Genomic DNA, 14,759 nt, shown 5'->3' with positions numbered 1-14,759 from the left:
AACCTCCTGAGCTCAACTGATCCTTCCACCTCAGCCTCCTGAGCAGCTAGGACTACAAGTGTGCACCATCATATCTAATTTTTTTTATTTTTTGTAGAGATGGGATCTTGCCATGTTGCCCGGGCTGGTCTCAAACTCCTGGGCTCAAGCAATCCTCTTGCCTCAGCCTCCCAAAATACTGGGATTACAAGGATGAACCACTGCACCCAGCTGACTTACATAAATCTTTGATAAATAAGTTGGTTTAAAATTTGTTGATAAAATAAAAATAGAAATGTCTTCAAAACTGTCAGCATACATTTTTGCCTGGCTTTACTGGTTAGACAGGATTATATTTACCTCAGCTAGAAGTCTTAAGGTTATTAAAGTATAAATCCAGCCTAAAGACACAATGATCTTTATTTGTATAACTTTTTGATGACTAAGACTAACATTGTTAGTTTAATAGAAGCTTCTGTATCTTCTGTGTTATCAGCAAAATACTCATATATTTAAGGTTCTTAGGCGAAACCCTGATATTCATAGGCTATACAAATGGTTAAAAGGGAAATAACTTGAAAGGAAGACTAGCTTTTTCTAATATTTCAGCTTTCATAAGTAGCCTAGGTATAATTATTAAAAATAAATAAATTAGGTAAACATAGATGGGAAAGTGCTTATAAGTAAACTGTCATGTAATTTGAAGTCTTCAAGTTATGTTATATTAAATTAAATGATAGATATTCATTAAATGTCTAAGTCATTTCCATATAAGATAAAGTACTAAAACATAAATTGCTAAACACAAATCTTAGTTTGTTCTTGGCTTATTAAATTTTAGAGAAAGACTACATATATCTTTGCCTGTTAATACACAAAATAATTATGTTACAGAAAAACATGTTTCCAAAAATTATAAAATGGTTCTCACCTATAAAATACTGACATGTGACAAGCAGTTTAAAACTTCTTACTTCCAAAGTTTTAAGGTTACTAAGAGTTAAATATAAAATATTTAACTGAAATATATATATATATATATATAGTATATATTTAGTATACAAAGTATACCAAAAGTAAGATATGTTTCTGATGAGAAAAATTATGAGAGGAATAAAAATGTGTTCTTTATTGAGAAAAAAGAGTAATTTTGTCTAGTTTGGAGATTATTTAAAAGTTGTTTCAAAATATAGATTTAGAAAGAAAAGAGAAAGCAACCACTAAGTAGGAGAGAGATATGAAGAAAGTTATAGGTATTTATACGCATTTTTAGTAAGGAAGGTTAAAAAGAGAAGAGAATATCCTGATCTATCATAGTCCATATATATTTTTTAAAAAAAAGAGAGAGAGAGAGAAGAGAATAACTTTGTATGAGAAAGACTCCTATGTGGCAAATTTTTGCCCTAAATTAAAATGCCCATTTTATTTTTAAGAAAGAGGAAGCACAGAACGAAGCAGAAAGGCTTAAGGATGTCATTGAAGGTCTATACTGGTCATAAAAGGTCTGTGAAGGATGAATTTATGAAAGAAATTTTGTATGATTAAGTTGGTTATAATTAGAAGAAAATTATAAGTCTTTCTAAAGACCAAGCTTTAATATTAAAAATACACTACTACAAAACAAAAAATGTGGTCACTTCCGTTAGCACAACAAGGTTTTCTTGAACTATTGATTGGCTATCAGTAAAACTGCAGGACGCTTTGAATTTTAATTCTGAAATATGTTTATAAAACAAGCTTCTAAACTGCAGTTTTTTTCCATTTTACAGTCTCCATTTAATTTCCGTAGTTTCAGGTTAGAAATGCTGTCTTCATTTAGAATGGCAATTTCATTTCTGAAGGTAGAGTCTTCCTCTCAAAGCTTCTTGGATTCACACCTGAGAAGCTCAGCTTTGGCGCCGCCTTGCTGGGCATGACTTCCAGGCTGCGTGTCACTGCCTTCAGCTCTCTCCCTTTGAGAAGTGCAGCTGCTTGCCTGGCTAGGGAGAGGACTCTTTCTTCAACTTTGTTGTCAGCTCCAGCTCCCGTAACTTTTTTCTCCAGTTTTAACTTGGTTATTACGGTCTGATGCACTATTTTCCACCTGTATAATTCGATTCTGTGCATTCGACTTTTCTGGATGTGTCTGAATTGTTCCATGGAACCAGAAAACTTCCCATGCTCTGACTTACAGCCATGAATTGCCCTGCTCAAGTTACATTCCTCTATAATATGGTGCACACTCATAACCTGGGACACACTCTTCCTACGTCTCATTAAATTCAAGTACTTTTCTTCAGGTTACACTTCCGGGCAAACCAAATGGGCTTCCCATGAGGAGAAGCAATCACACCAGAGGAAGTTTCTCTGTACCTTTTTGGTAACTGGCCTACGAAACAAAGATTCTACGTTTTATCAAGATAACTTCCTGTGTTGTCTTTATTAAGTTTTTTTTATTTTTTAGGAAAACTGAGCTTTGAGTGAGATGTTTGGTTTACATTCATGGAACTCCCTGTATTGCTTCTGAAGTCCTTCTCATTCTGGTTAAATGAACGACTATTATTTAATAGTGGCCTGTGCTCCTGTTTTGATCAGATGTTTTAAATCTTTTGGCGTCTTCGATGGGCTTCCCCAAAATACAAATTCTAAATGAAATCTTTTTGACTCATAATTAGCTTTAGTATTTTCCAGTCAAGCTCCTGGAGAGCCTCAAAGGACGCATCGCTCATCTTATAAAGACAGTAACTGATCAGACTTGTTTGGTAAATTGTGTAAAAGCACTGTAAAATAGTAAGTGATGCTAGGCCTTCTTTCAGTTACATTTACGGGTATGTTTTTATAGGAATGTTCCAAAATTGTATAAAAACCTAATATGTCGTAACTCGTTATTATGTTGTATGCTACAGAAATAGCCACATTTCCTTGCCAATTACTAATTATGATGAACTTTCACCAGATTTAAACCATGGCTATTCTGTTTTTCTTACCCATTTTATTGTTTTGATGTTTCTCTAAAAGCATTTGCAATCAGATTCATTGAAAAGACTCTTAAATACAGGTTTCTAATAACTTTAAGATCAACCAACTAAATGAAAATTCTCAGAACTCTAATAAAGAAACTGATGAATTTGTGAAACTATCAAGATCAAGCAGAACAAAAATTAATTACATGAGATTAAATAACTGATGTTTTATGACTTTTATTTGAAACTTTGTTAGTTCTTTACTTACATGTTTTATTTTCCAGATCTAAGGATATTTTCTTTCTTAAGCTATCTATACCTTACAGCAATTTGATAAAGTATACTTTTGTGAAAACAAAAGAAAAAACATTTGCTTTTTCTCCCAACTTGATCCATCCAAAATTCGGAAACTACTCACGAGTATTCTATGGCAGTGTGGTTATTTACAAAAAAAATCTGTTCCTTCTTGATAGCAGGATACAACTGAAAACACTGGTTTTGTTCCCAACGCTTTGTCTGGAATCTCATGTTTGAGAACATGCATAGAATACCCTGCTTCAAGGGTTCCCGGCCTTACAGTGGGTGAGTAAAAACTGTCACTTCCTATCAGGCCCAGAAACCTTAAGACTGTAGAAAAAGTCTAAAGTCTGCCTTGGTTTGGCTTCCCAGCCTCAGGAGGTTGTTAAAATCGGAGTGAATTTTTCTTGTGTGGTCAGTGTAGGGAGAAAATGCCATGTTTCTGAGGAAAAGCTGCAATACTCCTGTTATTACACTGGAGCCCTGTGCACTGTTTCCAAGCTCCTGTTATCCACCTATAGACTAGACGACCTCCTCAATTCTTCCAGCTTCCTCCCATCCAACTTTCTCCCACATGATGACTAAAAGCAGAGAACTATTCTATTCCTGAAGCCCTATAAGCTGAAACTAAATGAATTTTAAGGAACAAGTCTCATTCCTGATGTATGGGCCGCACCCAGAGTTCACCAAACCACTGATGCCACAACCAGAGACACTCAGACCACAAGACAGGACCAGAAGATGACAGCTTCATGCTATGGGCAGCTTCTCCCAAGGCACTGGAACAAGACTCCATATGAGAAGGAGACATTTTCCCCTTAATGCCTACCTTTTTGACTTGGCAGAATAATGGTGTGATGGAAATTTCACAATCAGTAGCTTCTGCTGGGAACTAGATAGAACCCTAAGAGATCCCTGAGTCCACCTAGTGGGTGACTTCGGCAACATCCCTAACACAACTGTCACTCACTCTCTGCTTTAATCCAACTCAGTCATGGGACACTAGATGATAAAACTGCTCTACATTAGCCACTGCTTAAAGCAGGAAATGCCTGTGCTCTTGCTGATACTACATGCTACACCTGGATACATTCTTCCGGGAAAATTTAAGGCTGATATACAAAAAATAAGAAGATGGGTCTGGGCACGGTGGCTCATCCCTGTAACCCCAGCAGAGGCTGGAAGACAGCTTGAGCCCAGGAGTTCAAGATCTGCCTGGGCAACATGAGAAACCCCATTCTCCATAAAAAGTAAAGAATACATACACCCCCAAAAGAAAACAGGCCACGTATTATAAAGAGTCTCACGCAATTCCCCATGGCCATTTAATTTATTCAACTGGTTGGCTTTAAGCCTATGTTCATAACTCAAGACCATTATGCAAACTGGGTTGTTATATTATTATTAATTTTACTCTGTATTTTCCCTTTTTAAATTTTGTATCTCTTGCTTTAGTCGCTGTAGAAGTACAACTCCTGTCAGAATCATGCTGGCCCAGTGCATTGAGATGATGGCCAACACCCATGGAACACACAAAACTGTATGTAACAGTGAACTCCAGGTAGCCTGCGCCTGGGGCCACTCCCTCCACACCCCCCTGGTTGCTTGAATGTGGCTAAATGAGCTGACACTGACTCCTCGTCACCAGTCACATCCTGCTGCTGTGGAACCAGACCACACCAAACTGGGACAGTTCCATCGCCGCACCAAGGGGCAATCAAAGCCTGACTACAGAATGACTGCTCAGCTAAGCTTTTGGAGAAAGATCTTAATTAAAAGGGAGGAGTGTGAAAGTTGCCAGAATGAAAATGGAGTCACTTGTACTAAAAACCCTAACAAACAGAGACAAAGAAGGCCAGGAAGGGAGGGGGGTTCTTATGCTCATAGACCTGATAACAAATCCAACACCAAACATCGCAAAGACCACAACCTTGCACGCAGGCCATCCCAGTCTTACACACAGAAATATTCCTCTGAGGACATTGGTCCCGCAACTGCCTGTCCTACCCTGGACTGGTACCATCCTTGTAGGATAATTATCTCAAAACAATCATTGATCCTCCTCATTTTTCCTTTAAAAACCTCTGTCTTCCTTGACCTCCCTGAACATGCATAGTTTACTACAGCACACAGATTCTCATTGCAATGCCTATTCCCAAATATTAATAAACAACATTTTCTTACAGAGAGCCTTCCTCTGTGTTATTCAGGATGATGGGCTCAAGAGGCAAACCACCCCTCACTTGGGAAGCCTGCTCAGATCCCTCTCCCAGAAGTCATGGAAGGCTGCCAGCAGCGAGCAGGGACCACATAGAAAAGGGCAGGCAGCCTGCCACCTGGGCCATCCCCCTTGGCCCCAGTAAGAGATGTACAGCCAGAAGCTTCAGGTGTGGGGCAAAGACAGCAAGACCACACACCATGTGGAAAGCAGCAAGGCCCTGGTGAAAATGGAGTATCCACTGGGGACACCCAGTGAGTAGACACCAGAGCTGTCCACCAGTACATGGCACTGACCCTGGCATGGGGCAAGCCCAGCAGCAATCCACCACAAGACAGAAGTTTCCATCCAGCAGGGAAGGGACAGGTTGTGCAGAGCACATGGCCCAGACCCACATATCATTCACCAGGGCACCAGCACAGCTGTCAGCCCACACCTAGGGCCACATGCTGAATTCCTCATGACCTACAGAAAAGGAGGAAAAGGAACGAGACTGGTGCACAGATGGGTCAGCTCAGTATGGCAGAGTGAGCCAAAAATGGTCCCGAGGTCCTCAGCCTCAGGCTAGGCCCTGCCGCAGGTAGCACACCCACCTTCTGTGTCTTCAACAGCAGCATGTGTGCCCCATTGCAACCGATCCTGATTGCTGCCTGCCCAGATACGGTACGCTAGCCCCAACCTGCCCTCAAGCTCCCTGGAGAGACCAAGGCTAAACAGGGCATCCATGGGCAGATTCCTATTCACAGCCCCAACAATCCCCAGACCCCTGCCATCCCTGAAGCCACCTCTTCTCCTGGAAGAGCAGGAGTTGGATCAGCCACTGTGGGCAGAGCCTGGCCACACCACTCATGCAGGCCCTTCCCGGCTAGGAACACTCACCTGTCCCACACGCGCTCAAGGAGACACGTACAAGAATGCCGTAACAGTAGACTATCTCCCACTTCCACTGAGTGTCTATCAACAGCGGAAGGCATCAATAATCGTCATAGATTCCTAACAGAAAGCCATATAGCAAGTAAAAGGACTGAGCTGAAACTCCAGGAGTAAACCTTCAAAGTATAACATAATGTTCTAGAAGAAGACATTGATAAGAAGACATAGAATATAGCTGTACCTGTATAAAATTTTAAAACATGCAAAATGGGACAGTCAAAGGATCAGTGGTTGTCAGTGTTCAAGGGGAGGGTGCAGGGATAAACAGGTAGGGCACAGAGGATCTCCAGGGCGGTGGTATATGGCATGGGATGTTTGTCCAAACTCACAGAGAAGACAGCACGAGCAGGAACCTGCATGTGAGCTGTGGACCTGAGCTAATTGTCACTCACCCACACCAGCCTGTCAACTGTAGCAAACATCCACACCAATGCAGAAAACGATACTAACTAATGACACAGGGCATTTTTAACAAGTGGGTGGGGAGCATAAGGGAACTCTCCATACTTTCTGCTCAAGTTTTCTGCAAAACTAAAACTGCTATAAAAAATAAAATCTATTCATTGTTCTTTACAAAAGAAATACAGAGGCTGGGCAAGGTGGCTCGAGCCTATAATCCCAGCACTTTAGGAGGCCAAGGCAGGCAGATCACAAGGTCAGGAGTTCGAGACCATCCAGACCAACATGGTGAAACGCCATCTCTACTAAAAATTAGCTAGGTGTGGTGGTGCACGCCTGTAGTTCCAGCTACTCGGGAGGCTGAGGCATGAGAATCTCTTGAACTCAGAAAGCAGAGGTGGCAGTGAGCCAAGATCACGCCACTACACTCCAGCCTGGTGATAGAGCAAGACTCTGACTCCAAAAAAAAAAAAAGATTTCAAAAGATAGAAGAGGCACATAAAATGATACCTACCTGTGTCTGTGGATCAGCATCCCATCTTTAAGTGGGGGCAATGACAGGTTCTACTTGGGAGAGTTTTTGTGGGGATTAAACCAGCTCATTTCTAGAAGTGTTCACTGGAGTCTGGCACACAGAGGAGCACCCTAGAGAGCCCTGTGACAGCTCAGACACATTGCAGGGTAGAAAGGTCCCCAAATGTGCATGGGGACGCTGCCCCTGGAAAACAGGGGTTACCACTACAGAGAGGGGAGGGGAGGAGGACACAGGGACTCAAGGAAGAGCCAGACGTATCTGCAAGGTGCCCCTGCATTTTTTAAAACCTAAAGGAGGAAACAAGAGAAATGAAAATGAAATTACCTCAAGGTCATCAAGGGAGCGAGTGATACTGAATCTCTTGGATCTCCCAAATGATCTCCGGGCAGGTGTGCGTGGGGAAGGCTGAGTGAGTCCAATGCCCCGCCCAAATTTCGAGCCCTAAACACAAAGAAAAATGGTATCAGGTTACTCTTTTGGATAGAGATGTTTAGTCTTGCCCAATGCATGGCGTAGCAGAAAAGCAAGGAATACTGTGGAACGAAGACTTCAAACACAAGACTTAAAATCATCCCGGGGTAAATCTTATCTTAGGTATATTTTATACAAGAAAAAAATGTAAAATTGGAAAAAAAGAGCATCCCAGGATCATCAAGAATTTGCTCTGCCAGCTGTGTGTCTCCCGCCAAGCCTCCACCTCTGGCATCACAGAACAGTGTGACAGCAGCCCACCCACAAGGCTGTTACCCACATCAAATGAAACGGCGCACAGGGATGTCTTGGACAGTGGACGCAGGACATTAGGAGCAATGACGATTAACAGGAGGGCAGGTGTTCAGCAAAGTCGTGCTTTTTCATGATTTTATAAGCACTTTAGGAAATGAAAGAATCCCTAAGCATTCAGCTGCTGTCTGAAGACCCAACCAACTCTGGTGCAGGAAATAACCAGCTATTAAAACACCCTGTCTGTCTTCCTCCAGGAAATGACCAGAATTAATTCAATTCAACAAACATCGGTTTGGCGCCTATCATTATGCTAGACACTTCCCCAAATGAGAAGCTGGCTCTAGCAAATCAGTCACCACCTCTTAAAAACAAAACACATCACAGCTGGGAGCTCTGCTTTCCTGAGGACTTGGAATACGAAGTGACCAATTTCAGGCTTGAAGGAAGGGAACCTGTTTATGTTAAGATTTACAGGCTCTGCAGCCACTTCTGTCTCTTCACCTGCATAAGAGTCTTGTAGAAAACCTTGCAGCAATTCCTTGTAAGACCCTGGGGAAAACAGCAGCATGCCTGCACCTTCCTGGAAGCCAGGTGGAGTAGGTCTTCCCTCCACGACTCCCTCCCCTCTCTCCCTGCCCACCACACTGACACACCCCACACACCCCACTCACCCCCTCATGTCCTTAGATCCATTCCCTCCTGGGTCTCCCTGCACTGGGCCTCTCCTCCTCAACTAGAAAGTCCTTCCTTCTCCACCCACTGTCATGGCCCAGCCACACACCACACCACACCCCTAGGCCTCTGCAGGCCCCTACCCTCTGCCCACACCTCCATCCTCCACCTTCTCCTCCACTCCACGCACAACCCCACCTCTCCACCCTCCCCTCCACCCACACCCCATCTCTCCACCCTCCCCTCCACCCACACCCCATCTCTCCATCCTCCCCCTCCCACACTCCCACCTCTCCACCCTCCCCTCCACCCACACCCCATCTCTCCACCCTCCCCTCCACCCACACCCCCACCTCTCTACCCTCCCCTCCACCCACATCCCATCTCTCCACCTTCCCCTCTCCCACACCCCCATCTCTCCACCCTCCCCTCTCCCACATCCCCACCTCTTCATCCTCCCCTCTCCCACACCCCCATCTCTCCATCCTCCCCTCTCCCACACCCCCACCTCTCCACCCTCCCCTCCATCCACACCCCCACCTCTCTACCCTCCCCTCCACCTTCACCCCATCTCTCCACCCTCCCCTCTCCCACACCCCCATCTCTCCATCTTCCCCTCTCCCACACCCCCATCTCTCCACCCACCCCTCCACCCACACCCCATCTCTCCACCCTCCCCTCCACCCACACCCCCATCTCTCCACCCTCCCCTCTCCCACACCCCTACCTCTCCACCCTCCCCTCTCCCACACCCCCACCTCTCCACCCTCCCCTCCACCCACACCCCATCTCTCCACCCTCCCCTCCATCCACACCCCCACCTCTCCACCCTCCCCTCTCCCACACCCCCATCTCTCCAACCACCCCTCCACCCACACCCCATCTCTCCACCCTCCCCTCCACCCACACCCCATCTCTCCACCCTCCCCTCCACCCACACCCCCATCTCTCCACCCTCCCCTCTCCCACACCCCCACCTCTCCACCCTCCCCTCCACCCACACCCCATCTCTCCACCCTCCCCTCCACCCACACCCCATCTCTCCACCCTCCCCTCCACCCACACCCCCATCTCTCCACCCTCCCCTCTCCCACACCCCCACCTCTCCACCCTCCCCTCCACCACACCCCCACCTCTCCACCCTCCCCTCTCCCATACCCCCATCTCTATGCCCCCACTTAGGGATGGTAAAGACATCTCATGTTTGCTCTCAGAGAGGAGAAAGGGAGAGGAGACAGCCGGGCTCAGGAGGAAGTGAATGGGAGGCCCACAGAAGACAAAGATGGAGGCTGCCAGAGCTTCCTGTCTCAGAATGGTGCCACAGGTGGGGCAGCGCTAATAGAAAAATCCAAAATTTGAAATACTCCAACATCTAAAACTTTTTGAGGGCTGACACGATGCTCAAAGGCAATGCTCATTGGAGCATTGGGGTTTTTGGATTCCTGAATTAGGGTTGCTCAGCCAGTAAGTATAATACAAATATTCTTCCAAAACGCTTCCGGTCCAAGCAGCTCAGGTTAGGGATACACAGCCTGTATCACAAACAGAAATGGGTCCTTCGGGATGGTGATAAGACATCCCATGTTTGCTAGTCAAATCTTCACATCTCAATAACAAGAACCCAAACAAGAAGCTGTTCACATAATTTCACATTCCTCTCGCTTCCTGGGTCCACTCACTCAACAACTACCAGGCACGTCTCTGCCGCAGCTGGGGATCCCCTAGCCCGAGGGGGAGGGGAATAGAGTGACATCAAGTCCCCGGGAGCACAGGCAAGGTGCCTACTGGACTCAGGAAGGGCTCCCAAACCTCACCCACAGCAGACACCATGGGCAGAGAGGATGACGCAGGCATGGCAGCCTGGGACAAGACCCTAGAGGCAGAGCCCACTGAGGAATCCAGAGACCCTGCCCCAAGAGGCTGACGTGGGAGCTGGGCCTAAGGATGGGTAGAGGGGTGTCACTGTCCTCTTTGCAGGCATGAGATCCCACATCCGGGGGCTGTGGCTGCCAGGCACACTCGAGGATGCTCGGGGAGGGACGCCACAGCTGGGCCTCTGCCAGGCCCAGAGGAGGCTCTAAGGCTGTCATCCTGAAAGTGACGATGCCCACAGAGGGCAGCCAGCAAGCTGAGGCCTAAGGCACAGCGGCCAGGTGTCAGATGGACCAGCCAGCACAGGTGTCAGACACACACCAAGCTGAGGCGCCACGGTTGACAGTTCACTCCAAGACACTAGTGGCGCATCTGCTTGTTCCCAAACTAAGGAGCAGGCCCCGAGCACACCGCACCTCCGAGGCTGGAGAGGGCACTGCAGTGGCCTACACCTGCCTGCCTCCCAAGGCTCAGAGACACCGGCTCCTGCCTTCTGTAAGTCAGCCTGTAGCACACCCTTGGAGGGAGCCTGTGCTCCCATTCAGACACAGATATGGCCTGCTGGTGTCTCTGCTCCGGATGGCAGGCACCTTGGGCATCCTGTCACAGAGCGCTCTTCTTTGCTGACAGATAAACTGCCACCCCCGTACCCTCCTGCTTAGGCCAGCGGCCATGTCCACGCTCTGGGTCCACACCCTCCTCTCACTCCTCCGGCCACATCCTCTCTGAAGCCTGCACTTGTCTGGTCATCTTTTGGGTTCCTTGCTAGCAAGTTAATGAATCTGACAGATTCTTGAGAAAAACTTGGATAAGAAATTTCTTTTTCAAAAAATGTGCCCACAGCAGACCCAAGCTGTAAAATGTACCTAGAATCCAGCAATTCCCTTGCAGACCCACGACCCAGCCTGGTGCACATCTGGCCTCCCCACTGGTGGTCCTGTTCCCTGCCTGCCCTGTGCCAGCCAGGCTTGGTGCCTGCAGAGGCTCCTTGTGGTTCTGTGCTGCTGGCAGGGCCTCTCCTGGGTGCTGCCTCATGGCCTTTCTGCATGTTCTTCCCTCCCCTGACCCCCAACCCAAATAACCACTCTTATAAGAGACCTCCAAGCCCCCATCTAACTTAGACTGCCCAGCGTCCTCTCTCTCTGCCTTTGGGTCTTTTCCTTCCCACCAATGACACGGTTGTCAGCTATAGGGCATCTTCCCCAGGGGACTGCCATGGGATAGCAGCCACGCCCTCTGCTTTCCCTGATGCTGCCTGAAAACCTGCCGCCCAGCACAGCACCCGGCTCCTGGCAGGTGAGTGACTGCGGCTGAGGGGAGGCCCGAGAAGGTGCTCAGCAGTGCTCATGAGACACACGACGCAGAGGCCACAACACAGGGGCCTGGCTGCCCAGCAACGGGAGCCCGGGGTGCCTGCGCAGCATGCAGACATGTGTAACTGCAACAGCAATGACAGGAAATGTTCATTCCACTGCTAAAGCCATGAGCGACCTTGTTCTCGTTTGACATACAGATTTGCTATTCTTTATGTTCTGCTCTTGGGAAGGGTGGGTAATGAACTCATGGCTTTGTGAGATTAAGGCTGTCAGAATCAAAATGAGCCAATTGTGTTAAAAACCCTAACAAACAGAGCTGGGGAAGGCCATGAAGCGGGAGTTCACACATTAGCATGCCTGGTAATAACAGATGCAGCACAAAGACTGCGCAAACCACAGCCCTGCACACAGGCCCTTGAAGCCTACTCAAAGCACACTGTGAGGACATCTGCCCAGCAACTGCCCACCCACCTTCAGCCTGGCATCACCCTGGGTGCTGATCCTTGTAGCAAGGATAATTATCTCAGAACAATCATGTGATCCTCATTTTTCCTTTAAAAACCTTTGTCTTCCTTGGCCTCTGCAGCTATGGATTGTAGACATGGCAAGTATCTGCCCACTGCAGTGACCCGCCCCAGACAAACATCCCTTCTTTCAGAGAGCATCTCTGTTATTTAGGTGGACAGTGACAAGAGTTTAACTGTGTGTGTGTGTGTGTGTGTGAGAGAGAGAGAGAGAGAGAGAGAGAGAGAGAGGCTCTCACTCTGTCATCTAGGCTGGAGGGAGTGGTATGATCACGGCTCACCACAGCCAAGACCTCCCAGACTAAGTGATCACCCCATCTCAGCCTCCTGAGTAGTTGGGACCACAAGCATGGCTAATTTTTGTATTTTTGTAGAGACTGGGTCTTGCTGTGTTGCCCAGGCTGATCTCAAACTCCTAGACTCAAGCAATTCGTTATCCTTGGCATCCCAAAGTGCTGGGATTGCAGGCGTAAGCCATGGCACCCGGCAGCCCTGACTACACCCCGGGTGGGCAGCTCTTCCACAGTCAGCCTTGGAACTTGCTCCCAGCACAGGCAAAAGACAGGAAGTCCAATGCCTGGTCACATGTAGCTGTCCTGTGTGCTTTGGAGAGGCAAAGGAGAAAGGAAAAGTCTAACGAGCAAACAGAAAACAATTCCTGCAAAGAACTAAACCCACTCATGGAAAGAAGGCCAGTAACAAACGTGACACCTCCACAGCAGGGAGAGACCAGCATCTATTCGTGCTTCTCAAATTGCCAAAGTTTTTTATTTAATAAACTCAGAAAATCTCCACTGATTTAGCACCCCCTGCTGGTGTGACATAATCTCAACTCTTCCCAAAAGAGTACTAAGCAGGGAAGACAATAAAAGTGGCCTCAAGGGCCACTTTTTCAAACTCCAGCTTTGAGGTTGAGAAGGACTCCTCACGACTGAGAAGACAAGTGGGGCCCCAGGGCACCATCTACACTGCCCAGCCTTCGGCCACCACACTCACCACTCAAGGGCACTGAGCGGAGAGAGCCCACAGAGCCTGGCCAGCCCAGCTCCCAGGCATCCAGGATGCAGTGAGCCAGCTGGCTTCAGGGAGAACCATGGGCCTCAGGCCAATCAACCTGCCTGGCTACAGGGCCCCAAGGGACAGTCGGTCAACTGGCATTACTATCACAAACAGGCCCAGAGAAACATTGGGTTCCCTCCAAAGAAAAACCACTAGAAATTGGGGGAGGGGAAGAGGGAGGTAGAACCTCACCCCCTACCCAGGTACCAAATTTCTAGGCCACTCTTGGTACCAACAATGAATCGCTGGGCTCCATGGCTCACGCCTATAATCCCAGCACTTTGGGAGGTCAAGGCGGGCAGATCACCTGAGGTCAGGAGTTCGAGACCAGCCTGACCAACATGGAGAAATCCCGTCTCTACTAAAAATACAAAATTAGCTGGGCCTGGTGATGCATCCCTGCAATCCCAGCTACTCAGGGGACTGAGGCAGGAGAATTGCTTGAACCTGGGAGGTGGAGGTTGTGGTGAGCCAAGATCGCGCCATTGCACTCCAGCCCGGGCCACAAGAGCAAATCTCCAACTCAAAAAAAAATAAAAATAAAAATATTTATCCCATGCGACCATCAGTTCAGGGCGAAGAATCATTTTGGCACAAGAACCATTCCAACACCTCAATCCACAGATGAGAACCGGAAGTCAGGGAAGCAAGTCCACTCGAGGTCACACAGCTCGTGGTTGGGACAATACCCAGCTCTTGCTCTACTACTGCACTGCCGTTTTTTCTTAGACTTTCCACATACTTATTCAATCTGATTTTAAAATCCAGATAACATAAAATTTACCATGCTGGCTGGCTCAGCAGCACTCACGTTGTAATGCAAGCATCACCACCATCCTCCAGAACTCTTCATCTTCCCAGCCCGAAGCTCTGCCCGCATTTACTACGTACTCTCCATTCGCCTCCCCAGGCCCCACCTTCCGCTTTCTGTCTCTATGAATTTGACTGCTCTAGGAATCCCATGTAAGTGGAATCGGATGGTATCTGTCCTTCTGTGACTGGCTGATTTCACTGAGCATGGTGTTCTTAAGGGTCACAGTGTCCTTTCTCTTCAAGGCTGAATAATATTCCGCAGCATGGATGGACCACACTGTGTTTGTCTATCACTTGATGATGGATAGCTGGGTGGCTTCTGCCTTTCAGCTAGTGCAAATAATGCTGCTAAGAATATGTGTATAAAGAACATCTTCTCAAGACCTTGATTTCAATTATCTGGGTATATACCTAGAACCAGGATTGCTGGGTCATATAATAATTCCACTGTTCCTGTTTCCCCAGCGGCTGCAG

The 14,759-nt window shown here is 47.2% G+C and overlaps 1 protein-coding gene across 3 annotated transcripts in view; it reads right to left on the bottom strand.

The window, feature by feature from the left end:
* Positions 1-14,759, bottom strand: part of RGS12 (regulator of G protein signaling 12) — a 167,602-nt gene that overhangs the window by 100,567 nt on the left and 52,276 nt on the right. For all 3 annotated transcript variants that reach the window (XM_064365449.1, XM_064365451.1, XM_064365454.1), the window contains exon 3: positions 7,628-7,744. In XM_064365449.1, the coding sequence (XP_064221519.1) occupies positions 7,628-7,744 (117 nt within the window). The remainder of the gene's footprint in view (positions 1-7,627; positions 7,745-14,759) is intronic.

This window comes from Aotus nancymaae, unplaced genomic scaffold, assembly GCF_030222135.1.
Source record: "Aotus nancymaae isolate 86718 unplaced genomic scaffold, 86718_ANA_hifiasm-v0.15.2.pri h1tg000006l, whole genome shotgun sequence".
NCBI classification, from domain to species: domain Eukaryota; kingdom Metazoa; phylum Chordata; class Mammalia; order Primates; family Aotidae; genus Aotus; species Aotus nancymaae.
This window is presented reverse-complemented; position numbering and strand designations above follow the sequence as displayed.